Raw genomic sequence first — 14,227 nt, forward strand, 5'->3', positions numbered from 1 at the left:
TATGAGCTGCTATAAATATTATTATAGAACACTATTTTCATGTTGCTTTCTAAGTGGTGCCTGCTAACTTTTGGCCCAGACAATGAGAATTTTCCTTTTTTTTTGGTGATACTGATTTCTGATACTCAGACACAAAAACCTCAGTGTGTCTGTTTGTGTCTTGTGTGCATCAACCATCACATCTGCCCCTCATTGCTGCCATAACCATGAGCTTTCAAGAAACTTGCCTGCTGTGGTACCAACCACTGCTCTCTACCTTTTTCAAGCTTGCCTTTTTCTTGGCTGCTTCATATTGATGGCCAATGGCTTGGTTTGCAGGGGGTTTCTGTGTAGCTGGGTCAGGTTTAAACAAGCACTTCTACTCCTCTCTTTCTGTTTCTCTGCAGATCAGGACAACCAAGCCCTAGCAGTGTCTTTGYGGTGCTGTTCTGAGCTGTTCTCCATATGATGGGTGTACAAAGGTCATTAGGCACTGGGGGTTAGAATGACTTGTGTGTAAATCAAGGAGAGTAGAAGAAAAGAGGGGGCTCATTCAGGAGTAATGAGTTTGTTCTCCAATATTCCTGTGAGGATTATTCCTTAAAAGTACAGGGCAAAGTTGATTTGGATAAGAACTAATTATCAAACAAGGAATGAAGGCAGTGTAGCTGCCTCCACCCTCCCCACCAGACCTTGGGGACACACATTATTCCTTGTGTTTAACCTAGTAAAGCAATGACCCACATAAGAGGGAAAGGAGTTGATTCTAATTATTTCTGTGATCATTAGTGCCCAGCTCATAGAAGATGGCCTAAAAATAGGAACTCAAYAAGAAGAGAACTCAACAAGAACAGAAGAACTTAGAAGTCATGGGAKGATCAGACTATTTTTCTGAACAAACTAAACCATGCTCATTTTGTTAATTGACTGTGTTTGCTCGGGGAATGTACTCTTTCCACCTTTAGTTTTTAAAGATAAACTGGATAAAGAGAGAAAGAAGGAACAGCACAAAAGAAATTGCAAATGAGCAYGGCTTCAGTAGCATGGGCTCATTTGGATGACATCTCATTGTAGCACTGATTTTAAGGTGCCATTTTCTGAATTCAGGTCTGATTATGGGGCTGGTGTCTGCAGATGTGATGACAAGTACCTTAACAGCAATCATGCTTAGGTATTTTCATATCAATTGTCTACCCYGGTTCAAAAGAGAAATAGGAAATAACAGCTGGCTTGGAAGTAGATTCTGACATGTCAATTACAAAACTAGAAAGGATGAAAAAGCAACATGAATTTGTCTAAACACAATTACATTGAAGTATTRAAGGTAGAGGAGAAAAGTTTAAAGGACATGTTAATATTTTTTGTGTCTTAGAATACAGTCTAAGAGTGGGTTTCATGAGATATAGACAATGCTGATTGCTTTGATTGAATTAAATGTTGTGATAAAAGGAGATGGATAATTTACCCACTTTCCCAGTGATTATGTTTATTTATCTCCCATTTCTATTTCTCAGAAGTTGCAAAAATATTTTATCTTAACAAAAGCTCACATCATGCATCATGAATGTGCAAAAAGAAAAAAAACAACACCCTTGCTCTAAAATTTTGGTCCCATTAAAAGTCCAAACTCACTTGTAAGATGTTTGTATAAAGAAAGAACTATGTGAACAACAAAGGATTTTAYMATTTCAAAGAACCTGAGCCACTTCTCTCTGGTGCTATAAATGTCTAAACACATGAACCATGTTTTATATCCAGTGTAAGAAGTCCAAAGTCTGTTCTGTCCATTACTTCTCAACAATCCTAAGATTAAGCCCTAAATATTTCCACTTATTGAATTTTATGACCTGTACACTATTTTGTGTATGTGTGTTTCTATGTACATAATCTTTTCACACTGCAAAATGCACGGACATATTAACTGAGAAAAAGGAGCAGAAGAAATTTTGTTTTTCTCCATGACTACTACACAAATTCATAATTTAAAGGCTAACACATGCAATAAAATAAAATAAAATAAAATAAAATAGAATAAAATAAAATAAAATAAAATAAAATACAATGGACAAAGGTGATCCCCCTTCAGTGGAAGGGAGTGGTCCTTCTGCTGCACATAGCTCTGGGATTCTCAGCAGCATCGCTGGGAGGTTCTGAGCCACTGCCCTGCCAAGGTGTGTTGGCATTTCRTGTTTAGTTTTCCCCTCACAGGACGATGATCTGCCTGCCACAGGGCTGGCACAAGCACCACAAGAGGGAGGTAGTTGTCGAAAAATAAATGCTAGGAGCTTGCTTCTGCTACTCTGTACACGGAAGGAAAAAGCTGCTTGAATAATTAAGGCTTCCTAGATGTGACTACTGATAAAAATAGATAAAGAACATGCTTTTGGCATGACTGTAACACTCCGGCTCAAACAGAAAAGGCTTTGCATGGAAGTCAACCAAAGAAAAATTCACTCCGGGCGCTTGTATTACAGCTTCATTCAGCAGAGCAGAACGATCATGGCTTGTATTTAGTAGGTAATAATGGAGCCTCATAAACAAAGTCAGGATGTAAGTCCAAGATTAAGCGGGAGCTTTAACGAGGTCCAGCTTGCCGGGAGCTCTCTGAACTGTCCCTAGCTCACTTACAAAGCCAGAAAACAACAAAAGCAACTCTGACAGCTGCGAGAGTATCTGGTTTAGAAGAAGGTTTTATGTCTGGATGACACCAGACTGGGATTCAGTTCTCAGTACTGTGTCTGCTGGTTGCTGGAGCCCCAATCACTCTGCACAAACTGTCTCGCCCTAATGGGTCGCACAAATAATAATTCTTCACAAATCAGATCCACACCATCAGCTTCACGGATAGACAGGGCTGGCTTATTGAGGTAAATAGCACAAGTCAGCAGASTCCACATTGTGTCTCACTAGCTATGTTTAATAAGCAATCTGGAATCTGAAGGGAAGGCATCAAATGCTGTTTCTGCAGATGTATGGATGATATGAAGTATTTCCAACTACTAAAGAGCTAAAAGAGCAGCCAGCAGCCAAGTTAGATGGTTAAATCAGATTTACCCTACTCTATGTGCACTGTAATTATCGTGAACCCTTCATAGTCTTTATAYAGGAAAATTACATACTTCTGATTTTCCTTTCTTTTCAGAGCAACAAGAGTTTTGGATTGCTATAAACTTAAATTACACAGAAAAAATACCTTTCAGCCTTATAGATTTTTTCCTTGAAGATATTACAATTATTTTTTTTCTTCTGCAAATTAAGATTGACCATTTGTTAGCTACTTATCATGATAATCACTTTTCTTCTAAGAATTATTAATTAGGTGAGTGGTACATTTAGAATTTAACATCTCAGGAGAGTTTTGTTTAACACACCTAATGCTCTGAAAGCCCCGAGCATGCTCTATATCACATAAGACTTGAAGATGAATACGGGGGAATCTTTTAGGGATTGAAGTTATGTGTGGCTGGGAGTTACACAGTACAACAACTGAGGAGTGAAAGAGAAAGGAAGGGAGTGTGGAGATGGATACACCAACTCAGCCACTTCTTTCTGCAGCAGAGAACTGCAGCATTATTGGAGCCCAGCTGATGCAAAGCAATGTGCTGCTTTGCAGTGATGCCTAGTTTTCATGTGCAAACCCCTTAATATATGTCTACATGTATGTGCTGATGCTATGACAGCAAGCAACCAGAGTCCTTTCTACTCTGGTAATTTGTCTCCTGTATTTCCATGTAGGTAGCCATTCTGCATCTCCCTTTGATCCTGCATGGATTATACATATTAAACCAAAGGAATGTCTTCATCTGAAACTCAAATTGTAAACTCTCTGGGGCAATAATTATCTTTTWTATTGGACTTGTATGAAGGGTGAGGAGGTGGTCCTGGTTCCTTAACTGTGAGCCTAAAAGCGACTACAGTCTAATTTGCAGCCAAGATAATAATAACAGTATCCAGTAAAYTAATGCTGTGCCTCTAAATTGGTTCTTTTGCCATTGTTTTGCTTAAGAAACTAATCCTATAAAATTTCTTGATTGCTTGTAGCTCTGATTATAAAAGCAACTTTCCACACTTACAGAGTACGAAATAGATGGCTGAAAATCAAATGTTATTTGCACTATAGAGGCATCTGTCTGGTCCCCACCATTTCTCTTTCTTGCACCCCCCTGTCAGGAACTACCTATCAGCTGTTTCTCCTTGTGCAGGAGAAAACAGAGTAGGTTATAAAACAATGTCCCGGCTCACTTGACCAGACAAAGCTCTTCACAGAAACCTGCTGGAACAGCTTCTCAAAGCTCAGTGCCTGCTCCATGTGCTGCTGCTCTTCACACCAGAGTCAAATATATCACTGCCAGCCTCAGCCCTGGCTGAACTGCGACACAGGCGAGAGGCCACGGCTGCCAGGGAGTTGGCAAACGAGGAGAGTGAGAGAAATAAAGTTAAGGAGGCAGAAACARCTGACACTGCATGAAAATGAAGCAGTTTTGCAATGCAGGGACACAGGTTTCTGGAGGGAAGTGGATGAGAGGTGTGGGGCTTCCCCTGACACGGTGGTTGCTGTTTTTGCCATGATGATGCCGCCTTCTCACCAAGGTGACACTGAAGTTAACTGGCAGAAATCCTTGACCTGCCCAAGGTAAAGAATCACTGCAATATGAGATTGAGGTTGCTTTAGCCTGAAAATGAAGCTTTTGGCAAACMGGGGATTTAACTGGATCCAAAAGGTTAGCTGTATTTGCCAAAGAAAGAAACCCTGCTTCTTTTTRACAACACACACACAAAACACAATGAGGTTTTGTTAAAATAAATAGRCAACCACTGCTCTGGAGGCTCTGGATGTGAACCAGCAACAGCAGCGTTAAGCCATTTCAAAGCAGAGTGAATGTGATTTTCACACCTATTCTTTTTTAATTTAGGTCCTTTTGAAATCCAAGCACCTCTCTTTACTAATTTGTCATGGCTGTATTAATTAAAGGTATTGCTCTACAGCAGTAAGAAAGCCATTTAGACTAAAACAAGTTAGAAGGACTAAAACAGGTTAGAAGGACTGCAAGATTAAAAAAACCCCAGACAAATGCAAGTTGGTCAGCTGCAGTTGGGGGCCACCTTGATCTACTGAAATGAGCACACTGCACTTGGAAAGCCTGGGAGTGTGGGGATGAATTCCTACCAGTTCAGGCTCATTAGGACTGGTTAGGTCAGCACCTTCTGAAGTTGTCTCCTGTTTTGGAATGTAAGAATGTGAGCTTCCAGAGTGGGGAGAAACAATTGTCAGATTTCTATGAAAGGGGATAATTGAAGAAATTTCATATTATTTGATGGACAATGTTTAGTTCAGACCAAGTATGCTAGGAAACAAGGAGTAAGYAACATTTAGTAACTTATCCAAGGTGCAGTGAAGAGTTATAATTTCCATTCTCCTGATCCCATTTATCTGTGCCATRAGTTCAGCAGATCTCAGGCTCCAATCTTGGCTACTCAGATCAACACTGTGTGCCCAGGCAATGACCATCAACAGCATTTACCTTGCACTTCAGTGCCCAGCACAGATCAAACACCTGGTTTGAGGAAGAACTGGCAGATTGATGGGCAAATCTTGTGACCACTTCGGGTGGTTCTTGGGTTATCTCAGCTAYCTTYTCTTCACCTTATACATGGRCAAGTGCATGAGTCTTCCAGATACYATTGCACCCATATGAGTCTCATAGACTACTGTATAGGAATAGTTTTGAAAACTTGGCTTGTCTTTGAAAATGTGGTTCCCACAAGACCAGAGAGACAAGAAGGAGCTGAAAGAACCTTGGAGCAGCTCGCTTTGACCACAGCTACTGAGGATTGCACCAATGTGGTTACATCTCTTCAACTGCCCAAACACCAGGTGGGCTGACTGAGGCAGAGAGCAAAGGCAGTCWCTTGATGAGTACTGCATAACACAGTGAGAACAAGAAAAGATGCTTCTGGATTTAATGCTTGAGCAGAAGTCAGTGGAAATATGTCTGTTGGTTTCTGTGGAATTTGAATTATGACTCAGTGAGTAAYACAAACTCAGGTTTTGTGTCACAGCTGCTGTATCTGTTGATGAGAGCAGCTTGTAAGGAGGTCAGCAGAAATCAGTGTTAAGGCTTATCTCTCAATTAATGTGCTGAATGCTGGCATTAAAAGTAATCTTTTAGTTGGACAATACATAACCACTCARAAAATACTGACAGAGAAAGTTCAGTGACACCTTTTCACTGACATTTATACTTCCAGGACAGCGAGGAGAAGAAGATAAGGAGGGCAGCAGTCTACAGAAAGGAGAAAAGGCCATAAAAAAGGGAACATACACTGCAGAATATGTCACTTAATGAACAGTTGGAGACTGAAGTAAAATGTGATATTCAGGCAGAAGGTGAACATGAAGCCAAGAAACCAGGGAATATTTCAGAGTGCTCAGGAACTGAGGCAGTGATCCTTGTGGTGCACTTTCAGAACATGACAAACCTGAGGTTGATAAATACATGGTATTTACCTGCTGGCACACCCAGAAAAGTTCACTGGGGGCAGCAAAGCAGCCAGCAGAACAGGATTTCTTATAACCAGAATTAATTTGGGTAGGAAACACTAGAGGCTTCTCATTTAAAGCTGTATGTCCTTTGAAGGAGTGCTGGAAAGGTGAAAAAGCCATGGTGGCTAAGGTTTCCAAAATGCCCTCAAAGCACTCTGTGAAGATCACTGCTATTACTGAACTGTGTTATTATCCTACTTGTTCATGGAGTTTGCAAACTGAAATTAAAAGAAAGGTGGTGGATTATGGTGTATTTTAGAATTTCTCACACTTGTCATGTTTCCTTTCTGGAAACACAGAAAGGAAATTTCTSGGTCACCAAATATAATTCCTGGGTGCTGCAGGCAATCATGTTACCTAAAGGATTAATCTCCTATCAAACTCCTTGAACGTATAATGACCATTTTTGCTAATGTTAATGAGAATTGCTACTCATAATTTGCATTTACACACTACTTAAGGATCTTGAAGTGTTCTTTCATATAATATGCTCATTTTTATTACAGGCATATTGAATTTAAATGACTTGCCTAGGGTCTCACAGAAAGCCAACAGCAGAATGACTCTTAGTGCTCCTGGTGCTTTGCATTAAATCCTGGACATTAACAGGTCCCCTCACAAAGGGAGCTTTGTAGCTGTAGATCACCTGCTGGAGCTGGTGAATCAAACCTTTTCTGATAGCAAAAACAAATCAATAAATTACCTGAGCCATGCAATGCATCCCAGTGCTTGCAAATCCTGACTGCCTTAGAACTTGGAAAATTGACACAGGTCTGAGTAATGCTAAAGATAGCCTTTGGCCTATGACCAGCTATGAAATTTTGATGTGCTAGGCATGTGTCTCAGTTCTGTATTTTCTGTACTAATACAGCAGTAATCTCTACATTTGTTTCAGGAAGAATTCAAAGCTCTCAGTATCTGTTGTGCTGTTGGAGGYGTATGTGAAAACAAAAAAAACAAAATAAAAACCCCCAAGCCCTCAAATCAAACCAACCAAACAAAAAAGAAAATCACCCTTGGTAGTAAACATAGAATAAACAAAACCCCTTAACTTTTTCAATGACAGAATTGCTCTGACACAGGCACATTCCTTATTATTGGTGTCTCCTCTGAATGGCATAGTCCCCACCAAAAATTAACTCTAAAAGGAGGAGATGGAGCATCCCTTTRTACATGGGCTCCTCTCTGTAAAGAAAGAATCAGCACCACCAAATGACCTGAGTTTTCTGCCTCTGTCAATGTTTTCATTGTCTCTGGCAAAGTGGAATGTTGGTATTTTCCCTTACATTTCGCCCTCTCCTCTATGTATCCCATGGAATGGGCTATAAATTGTACCCAATGGTTTCAGGATAATATTTCCAAGATTTTGCCTGTGGCTCTTTCTACGAGAAAAGAGTTCATTTGTGGCATGACACCTGCTGTAACAACAGAGGAACCATCTGGTTTGCCAACAAAACCTACAGCAACACCGATCCCCCTCATGGAAAGCGTTCCTCCAACGTGGTGGCAAATGGCTACCCAGGAGCTCTCACCTGTGGCAAATGGTGACATTTACTCCTGCTGGGAATGTGGCTGGGCAGACGAATGTTAAAGAGGGCCTGCAAGGCCGCCTGCGCCGCTTGACCCTTGGCCAGCTTCTTGCTACGTCCTGAGCCTTCAAACGTTCTGCCRTCCACTCGCACGGCCATCACGAAGCTCTTGATGTGCTGCTTCTCCACCGTCTCCGAGAGGCAGACGTAGCGCAGCCCCGAGCGCAGCTCGTTGAGCAGCACCACCGGGTTCTTCTCGCTCTCGGCCTTGGCCGGCCGGTGCTTGGCGTGGCCCACGAGGTCCAGCGTGTGGCACAGCAAGCGCCCGTGCCGGCAGGCCGTGGAGAGCAGCTCGTTGTTGACGGGCTTGTACACAGAGAAATCCTCGCTGTGCGTGGACGGTTCGAACTCCTTGAACAGAGTGTCCGGAAAGTCTGCCTGGTCCGAGGTGAAGTCCGTGGATGGGCTGATGCAGTTTCCCATGGCGAAGTGGGCTTGGCAGGCGTTGGGGAACTGCACGAATGACTTCAGAGCCAGCTCCGCGGCGCGCATTTTGGCTTTCTTTTTCGTGGGGCCTGTGCCTTCGAACGTGAGTCCGTTTACCTCCACAGCGACGGCAAAGACTGGAGCGTGCACTGGACCTGTCTGGGAAACCATTTTATATTGTAATCCTGGTTTAAGTTCRTGAAGCTGAACCAGAGCGTTCTTTGGCGTCACTGACCACGAAACTTTCTTCCAGATAAGCTGSAGTTTGCAGAAATGGCCATTACTGCCTTCCTCTAAGGGTCTTTTTCTCTTACTGCTGGGTGTTCCCCCTCTTGCCCTGTCAGTAGATGCTATTGGATGATCCTCCAGGTTGCCAATGTTTCGATTTTCCTTTACTTCTGCACTGCTGGTACCTGTCAGTAAAGAAAGAGAACAACTCACATTACAATTGTCATCATAGTAGCTGACATTATGCCTAGGGCTGTTAAAATAGCCAGAAAAGGAAAAAAAGAAGATTAAAAATTGATGCTCAGCCCTTTTTAGGCATTTTCCTCAAATAGCTGCATAGTGGTTGGTTTATTATTTCTAGCACAATTTTTTTTKCATGTTCTGAATATTTACTTGTCCCTAAAGGTCTTCTTGTATCAGTCATTAGTGTTCTATTTTAAAAAGATATTACATCATTCAAAGATGAAGCATGAACTTAATGAACTGCTCGATAATTGTTAGTAAAATGTGAATAGCTTGCAAAATTCCCTTAGGATGACAATTGCTCTATAATCCATGTGGGTGAAKGCTTATGAACACATTAGTAGGAATCAGAAATTATTCACAAACAGAAAAATGGCCCAATGCATTTAATAATCTRTTTGCAACAAATATATTGACCATCTCTTCTCACACTGTAGCCTCTTGTGCTGTCAGCATCACAAATCCAGAATAGAAATGATCTCACAGACCTTCATAGCATTTGAAACAATAATTTGGGCTGGACTCAGACCCCAATTTAGTAAGTGAGTGCCTTTCTGTCAAATTCAATTGCAGATAATCTTAGTTTCTGCATCAGCAACAACTAATATTGCAAAGATGGTAGATAAGTCCAAATGAGAGCAGGAATAGCCAGAGCATCCTGATGGGAGCAATTACTGATRTAAAGGGTGATCTGTGTCAAAGAAAAGCAGCAGGAGAGAGTGACAGCCAGGAGTGCCAGGCAGGGAATGAAATGACAGAGGGGAGCTGTGGAAGGAGCTGTGGTTGAGCCAATGAATCCCCCACTGCTCTGGACCACACTSATGGTCTGTGCTCCAAGGACTGAGGTCCTGAATGAGACACAAGATGTGCTGCTGTCTGAATAATCATCCTATAAAATATCTGTCATTTCTGATGAGTCTGTTTGAATGTATTGCACCTCTGATACAGCCTCCAGCCCTCCTGTGCATTCCTTGGGGCAGAGACAGGTGGAGGAAGGAAATAAGAGTGTAACCAACCTATGAGGCAACCCATCCCAGGAGTGATGCACCTGATCCCTTTCGCAGCACAGCGCTGTGTGGTTGCTTTATTCCAAACAGCACTGGRCATGGAGCTTTTCCCAAGGTTTGGTTTTTAATTGTTGGATGTGATCATGCCACCTGCACAGGCTGTGCCAGTCCCATGCACAAGAGAAGGTCCTTGTAGTCCTTAGAGGAAACAGAATGGTCTTCCCACTTTCTGTGGGGCCGTGGTCATGTTTGGATTTCTCTCTACCCTGACATATAAGTGGGCTGCRAGGATGTAAGGGGTGAGCTGCTAGCTAAGCTTTGAGAAGCTTCTGCTGGAGCAGTGTGTCTTTGCTACACTCCAGTGTTAGGCTGGACTGAAAGCAGCACCGGAGCCTGCAGAGGATGATTAAAGTCATGATTAAAAACCTCCTTTWTACCCTAACAAGTTACACGTCTATTAAACATTAAAAGACTTTCCCCTCAGAGCACTAAGTTTGCACTCATGAAAGTTGTTCCACAGAAAGAAGCTCACTGTTTAGATAAGTATAATAATAATGGTTCACATGCCATGTGTGGGGGCCCAGCTGTAAAAATGAGTCTTTAGGCTCCCTCTTCTGAAAAMCCTGCAGSRCACACTGAGCTTTCAGMCCGGTCTGTGTCTCACCAAAGTTAYTTGCAGAACTCCCTTCTGCAGTGCTTTGCTGAGGCAGAACACAAACTGACAAATTAAGGTCTTAGTGAGTAGTTAATTTTTAGTTTCTGAAGCTAAGGGGACAGTATGAAGACATGTGAGGAATTAAAGGAAAGCAAAAGATGCACACAATAGAAAACATTTCATCACATGGTATTCATCTGTGTAAAATATGACATCTTTGAAGCAGCCTCTCTGGAAATCGGACATCTAAAAGATCATGATAACTAATGCACATGGATAATGGGCTGTTTTCTCACTGACTTCACAACTSTATAGAGACTCTGATCTGAGGGGARAGGGGATATCAGCTTTARCTTCCTCTATCCAGCTCTGGCCATTTTCCATCACAACCCTTTCTCATGTTTTCACCCCACTCAGAAGATCTCTCTTTAGTTACGTGTATTTTTTTTAAAAGTAAAGGCAAAATATTTTGATGCAGACATATTTTTTTTTTAGCAGGAAACACGTCTGGTTCTGTATTTCACACCTCTCTCATCTTAACCTAATAGATTTTTACAGAGCCAATTATGGTACATAATGATACTGTAGTCAGGAAACGCGAAAAGGAAGATAGCTCTTGCTTCACACAATATACAGCTTTGAAAAGAATCTGTATTGATTATGCACCACTGAATAGGAAAACTCAAGAGGTTATTTTTGTTTACAATTCATATTGTCTTATTCCATCTGGTTTGTCTTTCATGATCAGAGAACAGCGGATTTTTAAACATGAATGTGTGACCTTAACATCTTACCTAAGCCAYCCTCAATAAAACAGTGGTCAACTAAACCACAGCAACACAAAATAAACATTACTTGTTTGTCTTAAATTGTGTCTATGAAATTTTCTAGTCCATGTTTTGGCCAACAGAAGTCTTGCCTTCATGTAGTGAATAAACTGCAGAGATGCAAGGGTAAAACTTGCAGAGATCGGGCACAAAGGACATGTGGACAAAGTCAAATGTGCGTGACGGTGACATGCCTGTATTTATGGGGTGTTTTGGCCTCGTCACAGGGAAGRAAATCTGTGCAAGTGTCCTTACAGCCAACCAGATTTTAGAGCACCTGGTCCTGAAACACCAGCAAACAGCTCAGTTCTTMCCAGATCTCAGCAGCAGCTGCAGCAGCCAAAAGTCCTCATGGCCTGTAAATCAGAGCCAGCCCAAACTCAGTTAATGCCTCAGAAAGTCTGTGAGCCTGATGGACTTGTGTGATCCATGGCAGCTGCCAGGAAATGTGAAATTACTTTATACTTTCAGGTATCTTTGAAATAGGAAGTCTTTGAAATGTGTCTTTTATGAGACCTCTGTGTCGCAGACACAAGATTACCTCTCTAATGGTGGCACATGTACTTCTATTGTGAAAATCAGACAAAGCAGGCAAATGACACCAAACTACACAAGATAAATACTGTAAGCAGCTGTAATAGAACAATCACAAGCAATTTTAGAAATGAAGAGCACTAAAAGGAGAGGAGYAAGTCAGAGGATACACACAGGGAAAATGCAAAACTGTGGATCATTTTCAGTCTTGTTATTTCTCCCAATGTCTTTGTTCTTGACTTTCCCAAATACATTCTTTGCATTTGGGGAAAAAAAAAGAAAGATAATAAATTATGGTTCTCCCATGATGAAAGGTGCRAGAATAATAACATTGTAAGGGGATGGAGTTAAAAAAAAAGGARGAAGAAAAATACCATAGTGTTTGGCAATAGTTTCTAATTTATTGTGTAAGATTTCTAAAAAAYCCCACAGCTTTGCAGTGTAATWTCTYCTCAGGTAACTTTATTCATTGAATTTTGCAGTTTCATGAGCAACAGGAGACACTGTGATCTTGTATTTGCTTCAGTAATTGAATGGGATGAAGGAAAGCAGTTAGTGAAATATATTTATTTATGCACTATTCTTCAATCTTCTGACTGCTCTTCCACGTTTTTCTCCTTTTGGTCATTATGCACAGTAGAGTTAACCTAGAGTGTCTGCATCATCAAGAGCATTTCAGAACCATAATGCATCACTAATAATGACACTGACTATGTCTCTGGGTCTTAAGGGCTCTGCAGAACTAACCATCCGATACTCCACGCTACATTTGAAGAGATAATATTGYTCCTGTTGAAGGTTATTCTGCTGCCAAGCCAACTTCCAGGGAGSATGGGAAAGGAGAGGTGGTAGGTGGCATCTTCATTTTTGCTGGCATCTTTACTATTGAATTCCAGTGGGTATTATATTATTGAAAAGCTGTGATATCAAAAGAAAGAATTTGCAATATCTGTATTCTGATTGAACTGGCAGCTCTGAGACAGACAGTTACTGTGTTTAGATATGTTTAATAAACACCGGATTGCTTATCTAGAATACATTTTTTTTCTCTTCATCTATATCACATTGACTGCAGATGTTAAGAGGGATTAACTTTCATAATTCCTGGAATACTTGAAAGTGAAAAATCTTAAATCAGGAGCAATGGGTATGAACCCAGGAGCCAGAGCCATGGTACCTTTGTCCAAGGCCAGYTCCTACATCAAATGCAATGTAGGGCAGTCTCCTCTTGCAAGCAAGATGGCATTTTTGTACACTTATTGATTCCCCAGTTAGGAATTAGGAATACTTCCGCTGGGACTTTTAAGTTGATGTTCTTGACTTTGGAATAATAAACTTGAAACCAGCAACAGAAATCACTCTTTCCTCTTGGACATGAAAACACACATATGTATTTTTAAAACTTCGTGTTAAAAGTCTAGGTAAGCCTTGAATTCTCTGTTGCCGTTGAACACTCCCTGACAGCTCACAGGGCTCAGGCTAAAACCAGTGTCATTACATTTCAGTAGTGTGTAACATCGCACTGCAGAAAGGAGCATTACCAGTGCAAAAAAGTATGGGAYTTTGCTTAAAGTGAAGATTAAAAAGTTGTAAAAAGTGATTGTCATTGTCTTTAGCTGTTCCAGAATGAGCATACTCTACCTAACATACTCTACTTTGCCCACCTAACACTCTGAAGTAACTGTGAAATCCACATATGTCTAGCACCGATCTTAACAATGAGGGAAATTATTCAAATGATCTAATGACCTGACTTAGATGATACTCAGATTATGATGCTCTCTGTCCAAGTTAGCACAGAATTGCATGAAGCAGAAAATGTGGGCAGCCCATGGCACAGATAGACCTAAGGCCATGCCTTCCTCAATCAGGGCCAGGACGTTTTAGGCCCTGGAGAAATCCAAATGATAGCAATGGACACAGTTTTCAAAACAAAAATAAGGGGATTGTTTTGGTAAGGGATTGCTTGGAGCTCTGCCTGCTGGAACAGGATATTCACTGTTTTCTTAGAGACAGGGTTGCTGCTGTTTCTCACACTGTGGAAACAAAAGCTCTGGGGCCTCATGCTGTCTGAAGAGGAATTTAACCAACATGCTCATACCTAGGCATGCTTTAATATATTGAGTCTGAGTCTGGAATGTGTCCTGCAAGACTGCTGCAGTGGTTAAAATCAGTGTTTTGGGGACCATCAGCTC

The 14,227-nt window shown here is 41.3% G+C and overlaps 1 protein-coding gene across 1 annotated transcript in view; it reads right to left on the reverse strand.

Annotated features, from left to right (window-relative positions):
• The window catches only part of ADARB2 (adenosine deaminase RNA specific B2 (inactive)), a 294,281-nt gene that overhangs the window by 85,744 nt on the left and 194,310 nt on the right, over window positions 1-14,227 (reverse strand). The window contains exon 3 of the mRNA XM_057380543.1: window positions 8,056-8,951. Coding sequence (XP_057236526.1) covers window positions 8,056-8,951 — 896 coding nt within the window. The remainder of the gene's footprint in view (window positions 1-8,055; window positions 8,952-14,227) is intronic.

This window comes from Malurus melanocephalus, unplaced genomic scaffold, assembly GCF_030028575.1.
Source record: "Malurus melanocephalus ecotype Western Australia unplaced genomic scaffold, MMel_1.1 scaffold_458, whole genome shotgun sequence".
Lineage (NCBI taxonomy): Eukaryota > Metazoa > Chordata > Aves > Passeriformes > Maluridae > Malurus > Malurus melanocephalus.